This window comes from Pteropus alecto, unplaced genomic scaffold, assembly GCF_000325575.1.
Source record: "Pteropus alecto unplaced genomic scaffold, ASM32557v1 scaffold121, whole genome shotgun sequence".
Taxonomy (NCBI): domain Eukaryota; kingdom Metazoa; phylum Chordata; class Mammalia; order Chiroptera; family Pteropodidae; genus Pteropus; species Pteropus alecto.
Window position 1 is genome coordinate 15,661,098 of NW_006434369.1, and position 17,871 is coordinate 15,678,968.

At 40.4% G+C, this 17,871-nt stretch overlaps 1 protein-coding gene across 3 annotated transcripts in view; it reads right to left on the reverse strand.

Moving 5' to 3' along the window:
• CDYL (chromodomain Y like) overlaps positions 1-17,871 on the reverse strand; it is a 166,345-nt gene that overhangs the window by 4,605 nt on the left and 143,869 nt on the right. For all 3 annotated transcript variants that reach the window (XM_015587324.2, XM_015587323.2, XM_025044925.1), the window contains exons 3-5: positions 16,021-16,277; positions 14,454-14,626; positions 8,458-8,668 (exon numbers count right to left, since the gene is read on the reverse strand). In XM_015587324.2, coding sequence (XP_015442810.1) covers positions 8,458-8,668; positions 14,454-14,626; positions 16,021-16,277 — 641 coding nt within the window. The remainder of the gene's footprint in view (positions 1-8,457; positions 8,669-14,453; positions 14,627-16,020; positions 16,278-17,871) is intronic.

The following is a 17,871-nucleotide window of genomic DNA, read 5'->3' on the forward strand; positions in this document are numbered from 1 at the left end:
GATGGTTGGATGGGCAGGGCATTTCTGCATTTGCCCAATAGTATGAATGGTGGGACTGACTCAAGGTTGTTAATGTTTTCTTACGTAAGTTCAGGCAGTGAGTTGATTTAAAATATAGTCATCAAGTAAAATTAACAGGAAAAATTCTCTTAGTAAAATTAGTAGGATTAAATACACTCAAGTTGAATGGGTGTGTTCTCATACATGCAATTTCCAGTAGTTTTTAAATTAGAGATTCCTAATTTCTACCCAAATAAGAGATTTGCAAAGATACAGTCATTGGGAAATTAACTAGCTGCCATTTTTTCCAAGATGGCTGAGTGAACAAGGGACTAAATGTAGACAACCACAACACCCAATGTGGTCAAAACTGTCCAACTGTTTTATCGGGCCTGAGTTAGTGGGATCAGGGAGCTTCAAATCTCAGAGGTAGCTTGGCAGCAGCTCTGCCACTTACTCTCTTGGGCCAGTCTTTACACTCTCTGGAGGGCAGCTCCATACCGTAAACTCAGGGTAAGGACCTCAGGACTGAGAGCTGCCAGGTTTACAAATGGGAGCTTGTGTTTGTCAGCTTTCTGCTCTCAAGTGAGGCTCCTTCTACTCATTCACAGCACCTAACACTTTCCTGAATGTACAGGCTCACTGGGTGGTCCTTGAGACAGAACTGTGACTCCGCAGTGTCTGGCACAGAGTGGGCAGTCCATGAATGTTTACTGGGCACAAACAAGGAGGGCTAAACTCCTACATAGTTTGTGATTACAGCTTAGCTCTGAGATTTCTCTCCTTGCAGTAGACACTGTAAGAAAAGGACAGTTCTCACAGCTTGTTTTAGCTACGTTTTTTTATCCTGATAATATGCTCCCTCTAGTTTATCCTCCTGCAGTTTTGCATATACCAAGTGGGGAAAGCCGACTGTTCTAGTCTTGCCTTAGACTACTAAAAGCTCGCATACAGCAAAAGCTCATGAAAGGAACTGCATCAACTGAGTAGTCACTTTCCACAAGTGTCACAATACAACTCACCTCAACAACATTTAATAACATTTTGTGTATAGAGCTTTTAGTCAAATACTGACTAAAAAGTGGAGAATTTATACTGTGTGATGTTTAGGCTCTTTGCTCTTGCTTTACAGTAGGATTTCTCAACTTGGGTGCTAAAGACACTCTGGCTGGATAAAGACACTTTGGTATGGAGGATGTCCTGTGCATTGTAGGATGTTAGCAGCATCCTGGCCTCTTCCCACTAGCATCTCTCAGTTGTGACACCAAAAGTCTCTAGACATTGACACATGCCTTCTAAGGCAAACTGCCTTCGCTGAGAATTGCTGCTGAAGTGGCACCAGGAGATCACAAGGAGAAGCAAAAAATAATGACTTTTCAAGACTTGTCCAGAAGAGGAAAAAATGAGTGATGAAAGAGTAGGCATTCATTTTGTAATGTCTTCAAGCTATTTCTGGATCTTTCTGAGCACAATGAACTCTAAGACCTCCACCCCTTAGCAGCATTTGGCCCAAGGGATCCACTTCCGAACTGCCTTTGCCCAAAATGTCAAGTTTGTTTAGTATTTATCCCAGATCTGCCCTTTCTGTATATATGCAGAAGCATCATATATGTACTCAGATCATACGACGAGAGGACAAAATCCCCATTATGTTAATCTCCTCTAGAGTAATGACTCAAAATGGCCTTAAAATGATTTTACTGATGATAATGACTATTTACTACCAGAATAGGAAGCAAATGTTAGGAAACAATCTTAAGGAAACTCAAAATGAACTTAAAGTAATTTTCTTGATAATGACTCTTTACTACCAGATTCAAGTACTGTTTGGTGGATATGGTGTTGTGAAAATGACAAGACAAGACAAGACAAGACAATCCAGACATGTCTACACTTCATCACTTGAGGTGAACAGAGATACATCACCCAGATGCCCCAGCCCAGGAAATACCTGTTACTCAGCTGCTGGGAGTGCTGTTAGCAGGCAACTCCTGGTGAGAGCTCCCCTAGCAACCTCATGCATGGGTGGGCCCTTCTTGGGGCTGCTGCATTCAATGGCTGAGTGTGGTGAGGGCACCTGGACAACTGTGATGGCCACATATGCCCCGGAGCACCCCATGGACTCAGCTAAGGCTTCGTCAGAGCTGTACCACAGCTCACCTTTACCCACTGCCCAATCCTACTTCCTTTTTCTCTTTTCACAGAGGTTGACAACTAATCCATGTCCTGCTTGCCATAATCCACCTGGCCTCTAATTCTACAGAAACTAACTAGTGACAGGCAGGAATGAAGCAGTGATAAAAGGCATTTTGGAGGATTGCTCCCCAGCTGGCTGGCAATGAAGACCTTCCTGGACTAGGTGGAGCAACCACAGCACTCCATACAAGTGGTGGTCCAAGTGCTAAAACTCTCACAGGTGATGAGATAGTAACTATCAGTTGCCAGTGACACAAGCAGAGGAGTTCTCAGGTAGCAAGACAGAGAAAGTTGCACCCAAATCCAGGATTTATTAGCCAGAGTGGCCAAGATCCAGACAAGGTTAATCACCCACACACAGGAGATCTGTTTGGCTGTGTTCGGAGGAAAGGGGAAGGATAAACTTGGTATGGGGACTTCTGGGTGGATACTCCCAAACTCTTAACCCCAGACTCCTGAGCCTGCAATAAATGGCCCACCCATCCCTATTATGTATTGTCCTCTTGCTTGAAGACAATGCAGAAATTTCTACAAGATAGCATCACTTCTCTTAAACCATGCTCCATCTCTTCTCTTGGCTATCAGGCCTGTTACTTAACTCCTACCCCAGAAGAGCTGCATGACACAGCCAGAATGTGCTGGTGGAGCTGGAAGAAGACACGGGGCTGAACTGTAAGGACAAACCAGAGGGCAAACCACAGAGCTGGACAGGCAAGTTCACTGATTTGGGAGCTCTCATGAACTATAAGATTTAACACCCTGGCAAATGCCCAAGGAGATGGTGTGATCTTTCTACTGGGATGGGTTCTAGAAGCATAGAAAAAGTGATGCCCCAGGGTAAGTGAAACTAAGATGCCAGAACTACCATGGCCCACAGTGGAGAGGGTGAGACAAGATGCCATGAGGATCTTATGGCAAATGCTAGAGAGATTATCTCAATGCCAAGTCTCTGCTTTTGGAGCAAGGCCATGCCATCCAGCAGAGAAGTATATACCTTTTTAAAAACTAATTCTGGTAGAGACAGAACACTTGACCATAGGACACTAAGTGACCAGGTATCAGGAATATCCATCATGAGCTGAGTTCTATCAGACCCATCAAGGTGTCAGGCAGTGACAGATGCACAGACACAGGTGAGATGCATAAGCAGGTGGCCTAGACCCAGAAGTCACCCACAACTGTTGCACCAGTGCCTTGCCTCAGGTAACACCTCTGGCCGAAGGGGGGCGGGGGGATTCTCTGTGAGCAAGTTTGGTTTCTGGGAGGGCTGGCTCAAAAAGACAATGAAGAGGGAAATGCTCTGAAATGAGGGATGTGCCTGGTTATCCACCTGGTATGGGTGAAGTTGATCAGAGTTAGAATTCGGAGTGACCGGAGCAGCGGTGAATGGCCTAGCTGGCTGGTCAGGGGCCTGAAAATTAGGAACAAAGAGATCTTGGGTAGAGGCATGTGGATGGATGACTGGAAAAGTGTGTAGACTGCTATGTCATGTCAGTGTCCAGTTGAGAGCATCCACCATGGGGATGAACTAAAGAGCTACATAAGAAAGGTGATACTGACCAGTCTCAGTTGTTGGCCACCCCAGTGCTGGCATGACGGACATGAATGAAGTAGCTATGGTGTAAGAGACGGAGCTCAGTAGCATGGGCTCTGACTCATCAAGGCTATTTCAGCTATTATCGCCGATGGACATGTAGCCTGCCAGCAGGAAATACCAATGCCAAGATACCTGCTTGGCATCCTTCCTGAGGACGGCAGCAAGTCAATTCTTTTCATAGGAACACTCACTTTAGGTCTGGGTTTGCCTTCCCACCTGCAGGTCCTCAGGCAACCTCACTCTGAGGCTTACAGTGTGGGTGACCAGTCCACTGACATGGATGCCACAGAGCATGGCACCAGACCATAAGTCCCTCTCAGAGTAAAGAAGGTGCAGGAGTGGGCCCATGACCACGAGGTCCTCTGGCTGAGTCACATTCACCACCTCAGAAGCTGCTGGCCCGATGGAGTGCTGAAATGGCCTGAGGTGTGAGTGGAGCACCAGTTTGCAGGTATGCTCCATGAGGATGGGCACTGTCTTCCAATTGACAGTATAAACAGTTCAAAGACCCTGATATGGTACCATGTCCCCAACAGAAAGAACACACGGGTCTGGGAAAGAAAGGGTGGAATTACAAGTGGCTGCGCTTATCATCCCGCTGGATCAGTGGTTCTCAAACTTTTTGGCACCAGAGACAGGTGCTTCTATGAGAATATAATGCCTGATGATCTTAGGTGGAGCTGAGGCAGTGATGCTAGCACTGGGGAGCGGCTGCAAATACAGATGAAGCTTCACTCGCTCACCTGCTGCTCACCTCCTGCTGTGAAGCCTGGTTCCTAACAGGCCATAGGCTGCTATCAGTCTGCATCCTAGGGGTTGGGGACCCCTGCTCTGAATATCTACTGAGGGACGTTGTGCCTTCTGTCCTCACGTATCTGGGCTCTGCTGGTCCCAGTGAACTTAAAGTTATGACTGACGCTTGACACTTGGTGGCTCTGAACCCAGGGCCGCAGGCAAAGAGGGGATGTGTAGAGCCCTGGGACCCACCAGGAACTCACTTCTCCCATGCCCAAGTGCACAGGGTATGATGACCAGGCCTCAGGCCCCTCAGTGACCTGTGTCCCACCACCAGGGCAGCCATTGAGATCAGCAGAGGTGGTAAGGGGGGTGTTCTAAAACAGAAAGAGGGTGAAGGATAACTGAGACCAGGTGGGACTGGGGCAGCTGCAGTTTGTCCTATAAGCCCTCCTCTTACATTTATTTTAAACTTTGTTTTGGGAATACATTTAGACTTACTGAAAGATTACAAAAGCAGTAGAGAGTTCCAGTCAACCCATCAAACCCAGCTCTCCGTAATATTAATATTTTATGTGCGTGCGCGCACACACACACACACACACACACATACACACAACCCCCACCCCAAAACATTTTGCAATGATCAAACTCATAAAATTACCACTGATACATACTATAAACTACAAACCCTGCACAAATGTTGCCAGTTTTCCCACAGCTGCCTTTTATCTGACCCAGGATCCTAGGAAGCCACCCTGCAGTGAGCTGTCAGATTCCCTTAGTCCTTCCAGTCTGTGACAGTTCCTCACTGTTTCGGTGAGTTCTCTGACCATGGCACTTTCTGAGGGTGCTGCTCAGTATTTGTAGGCCACCACAATCTCGGTTTGTCTGGAGTTCTTAGGTTTAAGCCTTTGACTGGACTCTAGCAGAGTGATGCTGTGTCATTCCCAGTGAAGTACATCAGAGCAAACTGGGAACCTTAGGCCTTATTTCTGGTGAACTTTAATAACTCAGTAAAGTAGTGCCTGCTATGCTTCTCCACTTGAGAGTTACTATTTTTTTTTTCTATTATATGTAACAAAAGGATGTAAATATCCAGGCAGTTCTTGCCTAAACAGTTACCACTGTCTAATCCTCTTCCTCTAAGTTTCCTCCCTAGTAAGAGAGGCCTCCGGAACCTGAAGGAGCTGCCCCCCAAATCTGTACAAAGAAGTGATCTGAAGGGACAAGGAGTGGACTGTGGTAGACATGGGGATGTGGCGCCAAGATCCCCTCTCCAAGGGAGGTCTTGCTGCCCCAGCTGCTGGTAGTGCCATTGACAGACAGCCATCAGCTCCTATAGGGACTCCCTCTGCTGCAGAGTCACCTTGTCCACAGGCACATTACTCTGACAGTCCACACATTCAGTGACAATGGATATAAAGGAACCAGCCATCTCAGTCCACTGTGGGACAACTGTTGACAGGCTGTGTATGCCCCAGAGCTGCCATGGTGGCTGAAAGCTTTGTCAGGCCTCATGGTTCCAACTTTTCCCTCTGTCCAGCTCTATCTCTTTCCTGTCTCTTCAACAGGTGTTGACTACCTAATAGTTTTCCAACATACCAAATTGTTTTAGTATCCGCCTCTGGAGACTCTAACTGTGACACTACAAGCATATCTGAGATATTGTGGATTTGGTTCCAGACCACTGCAATAAAGCAAATATCGCAATAAAGCAATTCACATGCATTTTTGGGTTTCCCAGTGCATATAAATTATGTTTACAGTAAACTGTAGCCTATTAAAATGTGCAAAAGCATATGTCTAAAAAAAACAACATACCTACCTTAATTAAAAATACTTTATTGCTAAAAAATGCTAACGATCATCTGAGCTTTCAACGAGTATCTTTTTCCTGGTGGAGGAGGGTCTTACTTCACTGCTGATGGCTGCTGACTGATAAGGGTGGTGGTTGCTGAAGGCTGTGGTGTTTGTGGCAATTTCTTAAAATAAGACAACAATGACATTTGCCACATTGACTGACTCTTCCTTATGAATGATTTCTCTGTAGCATGAAGTGCTGTATGATAGTATTACCCAAAGTGGAACTTCTTTCAAAACTGGAGCTAATCCTCTCAAACCCTGAAATTGCTTTCTCAATTGAGTTTATGTAATAATCCAAATCCTGTGTCATTTCAACAATCTTCACAGCATTTTCACCAGGACCAGACTTCAACTCAAGAAATCACTTTCTTTGCTCATCCATAAAAAGCAATTCCTCATCCATTAAAGTTTTATCATGAGATTGCAGCAATTCATTCACATCTTCAGGTTCTACTTCCAATTCTAGTTCTTTTGCTATTTCCACCACATCTGTGGTTATTTCCTCCACTAAAGTCTTGAACCCCTCAAAGTCGTCCCTAGGAGTTGGAATCAACTTCTTCCAAACTCCTGTTAATGTTGATATTTTGACCTCTTCCCATGAATCACAAATGTATTTAATGGCATCTAGAATGATGAATCCTTTTCAGGTTTTCAATTTACTTACTCCATCAGAGGAATCACTACCTATGGCAGTTAGAGCCTTATAAAATACATTTCTTAAATAATAAAACTTGAAATTCAAAATCACTCCTTGATCTATGGGCTGCAGAATGGATGCTTTAGCAGCATGAAAACACTCATCTCAATGTACATCTCCAGCACAGCTCTTGGGTGACCAGGTGCATTGTCAGTGAGCAGTAATATTTTGAAAGCAATCTTTTTTTCTGAGCAGTAGGAGTCAACAATGGACTGAAAATATTCAGTGCACCATGCTGTGAACAGATGTTATCTAGGCTTTCCTGTTCCATTTACAGAGCACAGGAAGAGTAGATTTAGTATAATTAAGGGCCCAAGGATTTTTGAAATGGTAAATGAACATTGGTTTAAACTTAAAGTCACCTGCTGCATATTCCCCTAACAAGAAAGTCAGCCTGTCCTTTGAAGCTTTGAAGTCAAGCACTGACTTCTCTTCTCTAGCTATGTAAGTCCTAGATGGCATCTTCCTCCAATACCAGGCTATTTCACCTACACTGAAAATCTGTTGTTCAGTGCAGCCATCTAAGTAATTACCTTACTTAGATCTTCTGTAGCTTCTACATCAGTACTTGATGCTTTACCTTGCACTTTTATGTTCTTTCCTTAAACCTCATAAACCAAACTTTTTTACTAGCTTCCAACTTTTCTTCTGCAGATTCCTTGCCTTCACAGAATTGAAGAGAGTTAGTTAGGTCCTTGCTCTGGATCAGGCTTTTGCTTAAAGGAATGTTGTGGGTGGTTTGACCTATCCACTAAACTTTTTCCACATCAGCAATAAGGCTCTTTTGCTTTTATTATTCATGTGTTTGCTGAAATAGCACTTTTAATTTCCTCCAAAAACTGTTTCTTTGCATTCATAATTTGGCTGTTTGGCACAAGAGGCCTAACTTTTGGCTTATCTTGGCTTTTAACATACCTTCCTTACTAAGCTCAATCATTTCTAGCTTTTGTTTTAAAGTGAGAGATGTGTGACTTTTCCTTTCACTTAAAAATGTAGCTTTTAGGTTATTAGGTAAAAAAACAAAACAAAACAAAAACAATAACAACAAAAAACCTTTAACTGCAAACTCTGAGTGTTTACTACTAGTGGATACCAGTGTTAATTATGCAGAGATACAGATTCCTCATTGAATGAGGTCTTTCTCTAGAAAATGATGCAAAAACAGTGTCAATGTTCTATGAACCAAAACATGAAAACCTATGATCTCATGAATTAAGAATGAATGAATGCACAAGAATTGAATTATAAGAGCATTTGATGTAAAGTCCCCACAGAATGACACCCTGTATATATTTATAAAACCAACAGCCAAACTAGATTTCCTCAGGAAGTTTTCTAGAATTATTTTTTAAAAAGAGGTACTCACAGATGCTCCTCCCATAATCTTGGGAAACATAACGGTGGAACAGCCATCTGGACTCTGTCCGAAGGTAGTATAGGGTGTTTGAAACCAAGCCTTTTCGTTGGCCCAAACCACATCACAAAGAGGCAATATGGATGCTCCTAGTCCAATGGCTGGGCCATTTACTGCTACAATAATAGGCTTCTTAAACTGAATAAAAGTATTCACGAAGTTTCTAAAATAAAAAATAAATGGGGAATTACTCAAAACATTGCGTATTTGAGCAACAAAGAAATCTACTATTACGGAATTAAATTTACCAAGATGAAAACTCTGTAAAAATCATTATACGTTGAGATTTGTTGAAGGCCTTCCCTCAGAAGTTGTGGACCATGGATTTATTTACTGGGTGTTGTAAAGGCTTAACGATACCCTGGCTGCCAAGCTGGAAGTGGCTATTGCCACAGGACCTATGTGAAGATTATGGGTAAAACAAAGCCAGAGGTTGATCTTGTATCTGCAGTGGCTCATGGGCTCTATGACCAATAGGTCTTTTTCTTCAGCCTTCCTTCCCTTTAACACATAAGGAGCCCAATACAGTAAACACCATGGGCCTCAGCAACAAAGAAATCTACTATTACGGAATTAAATTTACCAAGATGAAAACTCTGTAAAAATCATTATGCGTTGAGATTTGTTGAAGGCCTCCCTCAGAAGTTGTGGACCATGGATTTATTTACTGTGTGTTGTAAAAGCTTAACGATACCCTGGCTGCCAAGCTAGAAGTGGCTATTGCCACAGGACCTATGTGAAGATTATGGGTAAAGATTTAGAAGCTTGCCCTGAGAAAATCTGGCATGGGGCATAATACTGACACTGCCTGGTGTTGAGCCAAGACTAGAACATTGGAGTCATGAACCATGGGGCTGGAGTCTGGACTTGATATGAGATTTCAGACAGCTCACTGATTATTTGGAAACAACCAGTACTTCCTGAGTTTAAAGAGAACTAACTGAATGGTCTGGGTGATGTAAAGACAAACAGTTTACAGGCTGGCTTAAAATATGAGATCCAAACAAGAACAGCTGAAACCACAGATATGATTTTATATTCTGCTGTGTGCTATAGAATATAATTATAGCCAGATTTCAAAGGACAGTGCAACTAGGGGTAAGGCGGCCTTCATAAAGAATGTGGATTTTAACAAAACCAAGCCAATGCTATTTTTAGATTTGTTTTAGAATCAGGTTGGAATACTAGGCTCCTTTTCAACACAGGATAGGTTGGTGCCATACCATATTGGGAATGTGCATCTTCTTTCCATCACTAGAATCTCATTTTATGTTGAGGTTGCTTTTCGTTATGATTTAACACAGTGAGAAAAAGGACAAATACACGCCAAAATAAATACTATATAATTTCTTTAAGGCAGTCTGAGTTCTAGATCAGAATCACAGAATTCTAAAATCTAAAGCTGATCCCTATCTTTGGTACTGAAAAAATAACAATCTAGGTGTACTCTACAATTCAGCAATTTAAAACCTAGAGCAATTGTTCTGATCATTTCTGAAACTCATGACTTGGTATTTTAGATTAATAACCCAACCCCCCTTCCTGAAACTGACATGAGGGGGCCATATTTTTTTGGAGGGTAGGCTAGGAAGGTATAGAGGTGTGTGTGTATATATGTGTGAAGAACAAGGGAAAGTAAGGACTGCAGAATTTGGCAGCTTGCAAGCCTATCTCCTGTGGCACACAGTCAGCTCACAGGCCTCAGCCTGGACCCTAAGGTCCTCCTAGGTTTGCTGGATTTTTACATTGAGCGAAAATTACTTCATTCAAATGAATGAGTTGTACTAAGACTTTGTAAGTGAGAAAGCCTGAGGCATTGGTAGAAAGATCACATTAGGTTTTAATGATGCGAAGAGAACCAGACAACCTTTAAACAGGTCCTTGAAATAAATGTAGACAACCTACATGAAGCTAGTTCAGTTGTACCATCTTTTGAGGATTCTGAGTCAGTGATACATGAAGAAAACACATTTTCTATGCTTAGTTACTGATGACTCTTGAAAAGGTAACTGTTCAATTGTCTCCATGACATAAAGCAGATATTTTCTAAGTGTCTCTCCCCAGGTGCCCTGGAGTAGCTCCACTTTCACCTGCCTCATATGAACACCTGGAAACCACGAACGGGATGGCAGAGTAACATAGGAAAAATGATCAAATAGTGTAATAAGAAAATAATTCTATAGAGAAATGGCAAAAGAAATTAATTATTCCATGCAGCAGTGTTTTCTCTCATGTTGTATGTTCACGTAAAAGAAGAAAGTTTGCTTCTAAAATAAATATTGAAAAATCATAGCTTAGATTTTTATAGGCTGAGAAATATTATTCAAACTGAATTTTTTTCCTCCCTAAAAAAGTAATTTTACTTTTTTTGTGTGCGCCTGGAATGACAACTTAATCTGAATGCCCTGGCTATTTCTGGGTGGGGTATGAATTATTCAGCACCCTCTCAAGTGAAGACCATTTTCTCTTTTTAGAGGACATAATCTGGCCATTCTGGCATGTGAGCTCTGAGATACATATCAGAAATGAATATGGTCCACAGAGAAAATTGTTTTATTTAAAAACACAAAGACAAAACTTCATAGAAATGCTTTTCTGTTTGGTAGAAACTTCCCAGAGCCACAAATGCTTAGTCAGGTGTGCTGCACTTCAAGCCACACAGCTACCAGAGGTGGGGAGGTGGAAGCCGTCTTCAGGCCTGGGGACAAAGCCGTCAGGAGCCTGGCATTCAAGGAGGACCTGCCCACTGCTTTTGCTGGACTTAAAGTAAGTGCATTTTAAAACAAAATCAAAACGCCTGAATGTTCAAATATGCTCAATGCAACCTACTGAATTTAAATTTCAATGTCTTTTGAATTATCTACAAATTGAGTCAAAGGGTTGTGCCAAGTAGGCAGAGAAGAGATTATATTTGCCACAAAAGAAGTTTTAACAGACTTATATTTAAACAAAATCAAAATCAAAATCAAAATTCTATCCACTGTTTTGAACATTTACTACTTCACAGACATCACCAAAAAGTTAAACCACCTAAGGGCAAGAGTCTAAGAATTGCTTGGGGAAAATGTGGCAAGCCAGATCCGGGTACTGATAGCTAGTTCATTGCCATGTCTAAGCTGAGCTCTTTTCATTTTGAATATATGGAATAGGACTGAATGGGGAAGAAGTCTATCTTCAGGGGCATGTTTACTTATTGGCCTTGTTCTCTCTCCAGATCCGTCCCTTATCTTACTCTATGGTGGCAGAAGATGGCTCCCTCCTGGGGAGAGGAGGTTCCTAGTTCCCAGAGACTTCAAAAGTATAACATTATAAACTGATTCATAATCATTTTATCACTGTGAATATTTTTTATTACAATTTATTTGCAAATTGGTTATCACCAACAATTCTGATAACAGAATTAGCTGAAATAGATACCTGACAAATGAAATGTTTAAATCTAATCTTATTTCCTACTTTTCTTTTGGAAACTTGCTACAATGACATTCTTTGTACCCAAGTTTTAAGGAATCGAGATACCACAGAAACAAAAAAAATATGTAAGTAATAGTGTTATGTGTATAAGCCAATCTTATACATATAAAATTTAAATGCAAATGAGCGAAAGTAAAGGTTAAGTAATCTAGTGTAACTAATTATTTTTTGGAACCTGCCTGAGTACATTACATCGACAAAAACATCTTCATTTAAAGAAGAACCATCTTCATTTAAAGAAGAACATTTAGTTTCCCTAAAGCAGGATTTGGCTTTTTTCTAGAATACTAATTCAACTTTTAGTATTGAGGGAGCGAGGGAGTGACATGGGAGTGGGAGGGTTAGGAGAAGAAATGGGAGTGAGTAGCTGGTGAAAATAAACATTGGAAGTTACCTAGAAGTTCAACAAATGAGATCTCTCTTGATCAATCATTCCTCTGCTTTCTCTAATCCCAACAATACGAGCCCCAGCCATTGTTAAGGAAAATTCAACACTGATGACATGGGCTTGGGACTAGGGCTGAGGCACCAAAACAATTTAGAAGTGGAGCTTAGGGAAATGTCTATAGGTGAAGTGAACCAGAACTTAGAAGGGACTGGCTGACAAATTCTATTTCATTACAGCAGATGTCCCCAAATCACAATATCATGTATAAAGTCTGTGTGATCTTAGAGAAAACATACAGTCACTATAGGAGGCATAAGATTTTGCACTAGAAAAATGAAAATTAATTCACGTAATTCATCCTGAAAAGATGAAAGAGGTTAATATAATTAGGACTATCTGAAAGTTGTCTTAGAGGTACTGACAATTGGTCAAGGAATTATGTGCATGGTCAAGAAGTTTAATTTCATACTGAATAACAAGATGGTCCCATCTAGTATACAAGTTTGATGTTATTTAGGAGACCAGAAATAATACTTAAAATCAGTTTATAAAACTTTGGACTGTTTTTGACAAATCAAAAAAATGGCAATGTTCAAAAAGATTAAGGAAGAGATAACAGCCTGTATGCATGCATATACAGTATTAGGAAACATATTAACTGTGAAAATTACTTAAGATGTTATAAAAGGCCAAAGCAATGTCCAAGGTGTATGGGGTTCCAGGACTCTTGTGATGCGATGTTCAGGACAGTGTCCATCAGAATCATCTTGGGAGATCCATCAGAAAGAGATGTCCTACCTGTCTCCACACCCATCAAAACAGAAAAAAAACACCTCCATCAATACTGATGTGCACCTCTAGAACTATTTAGGGGACCAGAAAGCCCTGGGCTTAGGGCTTTGTTAGTGCTGAGGGTTAGCGTTTAGGGTCTCAGCCACTTGGAGCCCAATAATTATCAAAAGAGGCTCAACTTCAACTCTCCAATACCTGGGGGGTTTTGGAGAAGATTCAAATCACTTTACTGTCATTTTGCAAGTCTGTGAGCCTGTAAGTTTTCATCCTACTGTAAATTACACTTAGGGATATGCCATTTTAGGGAGGTGGGTAGGGAAGTAAGATGGTCTTTTTGGTTGGTGGCTGGGTTTCAATCACTTTAAATAAATAAAATTAACCAATAAAAAATTAAATTACTTTAAATTATACATATATAATAATTAGCATGAGAAGGTATATAAACAAAATATTTACCTGGACATGCTCATAGCAGAATTACATGGTTCTAGAAAAGCTTTTTGCACTGTTATATAGTGGTAGAAAAATCCAAAAACAGAAGAAATAGAAATATCTAGGGTCATATTGTTAAATGAAAAAAGCAAGCTGCAAAACAATAGAGTCTAATTGTTTATTTATTTAATAAATTTAATTGTTCATTTATTTAACAGAGCTAAAATAAAGCTTTTACTTGTGTGTGTATGAAATACATATTTGAAAATGTTTAAGAAAAAGGTTGGAGAAGACAAATAAATGAACAGTGGATTGGGGGCAGTGAAAGAAAGAGAACTTCCACTTTTTACTCTACATTATCTAGTTTTATATGTAGTTGAAACTCAGGATGAACTTGAACAAAAATGTGTACTGACTGTACTAAAAAAAAACCTTTTCATGTGATGTTATGAAACTGGCTCATCATAAAGCCTAGTCAATATATTTTAGAGTCAAGCAAATAGTAAGTTATTATGTGAAAGAGAATGTATTTATTTAAAGGGTGAAGACAGAACACACTCATACCACAAATAATGGAAACTCTGGCTATATGCTTTTGTATATTCTATTCATTAAACCTTCCCTGAGCATTCATTGGGTTTGAGCCAGCCTTGAAATTAGTTATTTGCTCAAGGCAAGGAGTAATTTATACGCTAGGCCTACAGAAAAGACAGATGATTTAATTAATTTTGCTACTGTCTCTCTCAGTAGAAAGAGATGTACATTTCATTCACAAGACTTGTTTAAGCCTGTTCTATCAGGTACTGGTACACTAAAAGCAAAACACTCAAACCAACGTTTTAAAAATACCATTTATGCATACCTGATAGCTTCTGCCATTTTAGTGCTTTCTCTTTTTCTGTCATCTGTTAAACGCCGTATAAAATAAATAAAGTCAAGACCACAGCAGAAGACACTGCCCACTGCACTGAGCAGTACGAGCTTGCTGTCGTCAGCAGCAGCTGTGCTCAGGGCACTTTGGACTTCTTTCATTACCTGAAAAGTCATCAAAAGTTAAAGTGGCGAAGAGTAGTTTTAATACAGAATTCTAAAAACATTTAATTATGGAATAATCTAGATCAACAGAAAGTACATTTATAACCTGATATTCCCTGTATTTACCATAACTTAAAATAACTCATAAATTTCTTATTTCTGTAGCCAGAGATTGGGAATGCTGGGAACAGATTATATAAAGTACAATTAGAAACACTGGTGACTCTAAGTTATCTTAATATTCTAATTATTGTGGCTCTCAGTAGATATGGCAAGTTACATATTATATCCACTTGGTATTTCTACACTTTGGACAGCAGGTGGCACATTCAACCAGTTGAAAGAAATTAGACCAGTTCCCTGTTTGTTTGTTTGTTTAACACCAGCCTGCCACACTTGAGACAGAAACCCCAATAGTTTGGTGCATAAATGCATTAGGTACAAGCACATGAGCATGGAGTCATTTTAGAAGGGCACAAAAAATCATTTGAAATGATCTCTATGAAGCATTTACAAATAACCAATGAAGGGGCTCTGCAGTCTATAAATATACTGGGGACAAGCCCTGAAGTGGTTTGTCATGGGACCCTGGCCAGACATACAAACTTGATGTAGTTTGGTTTCCTTGTCTGGACAAAAAACTTGACCTAGTTGCTCACAAGTGGAAAACTTAAAATTTTAAGTAAGGTACAGTGCAGGTTCAAATTTAGATAGAGGTTTGATTTTAGATACTTCACAGAATTAGTTTTTGGATCTTTGCAAGCACTAATCTTCCTTGATCCTTGAAAGCTAACTTTACCAGGTATTATTATCAGCAATGAATGAATATGTGTTGAAATCACTATAGCTGTAAATTCTACTACAATGCTGAAGACTAACTCGGAATAATGGTAAAATGTTCTGAAGGGGCTGGGACCTCGGGGATTTTAATCTCGTCTGAACAAAGAACACTTTGAGAATCTGATGAAAGCTAAAGAAAACATGTGAACACACATTTCATTTATATATGAGACTTCAGGGAGACCGGAAGCTCCTTGAGGCGCCCCTATGCTCCTAGATTAAGAGCTCCTAACTTGGAGGTGAAAGAAGACAGAGGGATAATTACCACACCCCCTCCATTCAGAACTCTGGTTCCTGTCACAGCCCACACTCTTGAGAATGAAGATGGACATGTGACACACATATACTGTCCCAACTTCACTTCAGTAATAAGTGTTATAAGGAGCAAGACTACCACACTTCACTTCTGCTTCCTATCTCCTGGCAGTTATTGTGAAATGGCCAAGAAGGAGATTTAGAAAAAGCACAAAGAGTGCCATTATGGCAGAGCAGGTCTGGAAAACAAGGGCTTAGAGAAATAGGATGCACAAATCAGCCCAAGGAACATCTCTCACCTCTGGATTTAGTGAGTTATTCTCTGATGATTTTGTTGATAACAAGATGTGGGTGAAGCCATCCTGCTTCCTGACGACAATATCTCTGTATCTGTAGGCACTTTCTGTTTGCCTCACACTGAAACGCAATCGCTTGTCAAAAGGCTGGTCTCTTCTCTCATCAATAAATTTCCTTTTCCCAGCTGTCACTCCTGTAACAGATGTCTGTATGTTGGTTGTTCCATTGGCTGTTAACGCATCCATAAACGGAGATGTACCTGCCAAGAGTTTGAAATCACAGTGGTCTGTGATGTCCTGCTACCAATTCACTCCCCAGGGTCTTTGAATTAGGTAAAAATGCTCATTACAAACTCAGGACTTAATATCTTACTTAATGCAAGAATGTTAAACATCAGAACCTATGGAAAGTCTATTTTTAAAAGCATTTGTTTTCCATCAAAGTCTGAGAAGTATATTACCCTCTTGCTTATCTTGCCTAAAAAATAAAGATGGAAAGGCACTTACTGAAAAGAAGCTACAAAATTTGAGACTTTTGAAGAATGGAAGGAATTAAGAGATAGGGTCTCATGAACAGTATCTATTTCAGCCTTGAGAAGGTGAAAGTAAAAAGGAATTGATTCAAGAAAATATCTTATTATTAGAGCCAAGGTTATCTGCCATTTTCTTTTCTGAATGCAAGACTGACTTGTAGACACACAATGCAACTATCCGTTTCTGATGGTCTACCCTACTGAGTAGTGCTGTGGCCACCACTGCAGACCACCACCCCCTAGTGGGGCATGAGATACTCAGGAGTTCTTTCTTCTGATGCCCTGGGATATGACTACTTTTGAAGTCTGTCCACTGGTCCTAGTTCTACTACATTTTCAAATGCCTTTTAAGTAGCTAAAGACAGTTCTCTTTCATGCCATAAAGAATTTTCCCTCCAATTTTCTACTAATTTTCTCTCCTGTGTCAGGCTCAATATCAATCTCATTGCTGTTTTTCAATATGTCTTACAGATACAGTCTTCTGAATTTAATACTTATTATTATAATAAAGTCAAGAATTTTATTTAATACTTTCATAGGATTACCAAGAAATGTCAGGGTAAGAATTCAAGTATTAGGTATATGTTCTCCTCTTAATTTATATGAATTGTCTATACATTATCTAACCTGGAAATGAGTATACACTACACAGCCTTTGGGTAGGGGAAGAAAGGGAAAGAAATGTAAGAAAATCAGATCAAGCTTTACTAGTAAAATTAGCAATGGCTCAAGTTCTCTGAGGGGAAGAACATGATAAACTATGAGTTAGAAACATTTCCTTCAAAGAGAAAGAAAATAAGCCAAAGCCACCAAAGAAGACTCATGAATGGACATTTAGAGGTCAAACAATCTCCTATGTAAAACAATCTGACTTTTGTTCAATTAGTAGAAATACTTTGGAAGGTTTAAAAAAAATAAATTTAACTTTTTGAAAATTTGGAAGAGAAAATAATACATGTACATGGTTCAAGAACCTAAGAATATATGGTGAAGGACCTCCCACCGCCCCTATTTCCCATCTGCCCAGGACTCCCTACCCTCCAGTTAGCCACTATGTCTGGTTTCCAGGTATCCTACCAGAGTATTTTATGCAGTGTGGACCACAAAAAGATTCATTTGATGTGAACTCTGAGAAGGAATTTATCTGCTGAGATGAACTCTCCAACTGAGGGTCCAAATTTTATAAATATTAAGAGTCTAGTGGCCATTTACTGACAGGGGCTCCTCATGTACTCTGTGTATCGATTGGGAAGAACCTCAGACTGCATTCTTCTTGGCTTCCCACTTGCTTAGGCTGTCTGAGTTAACCACTGTAGGGACA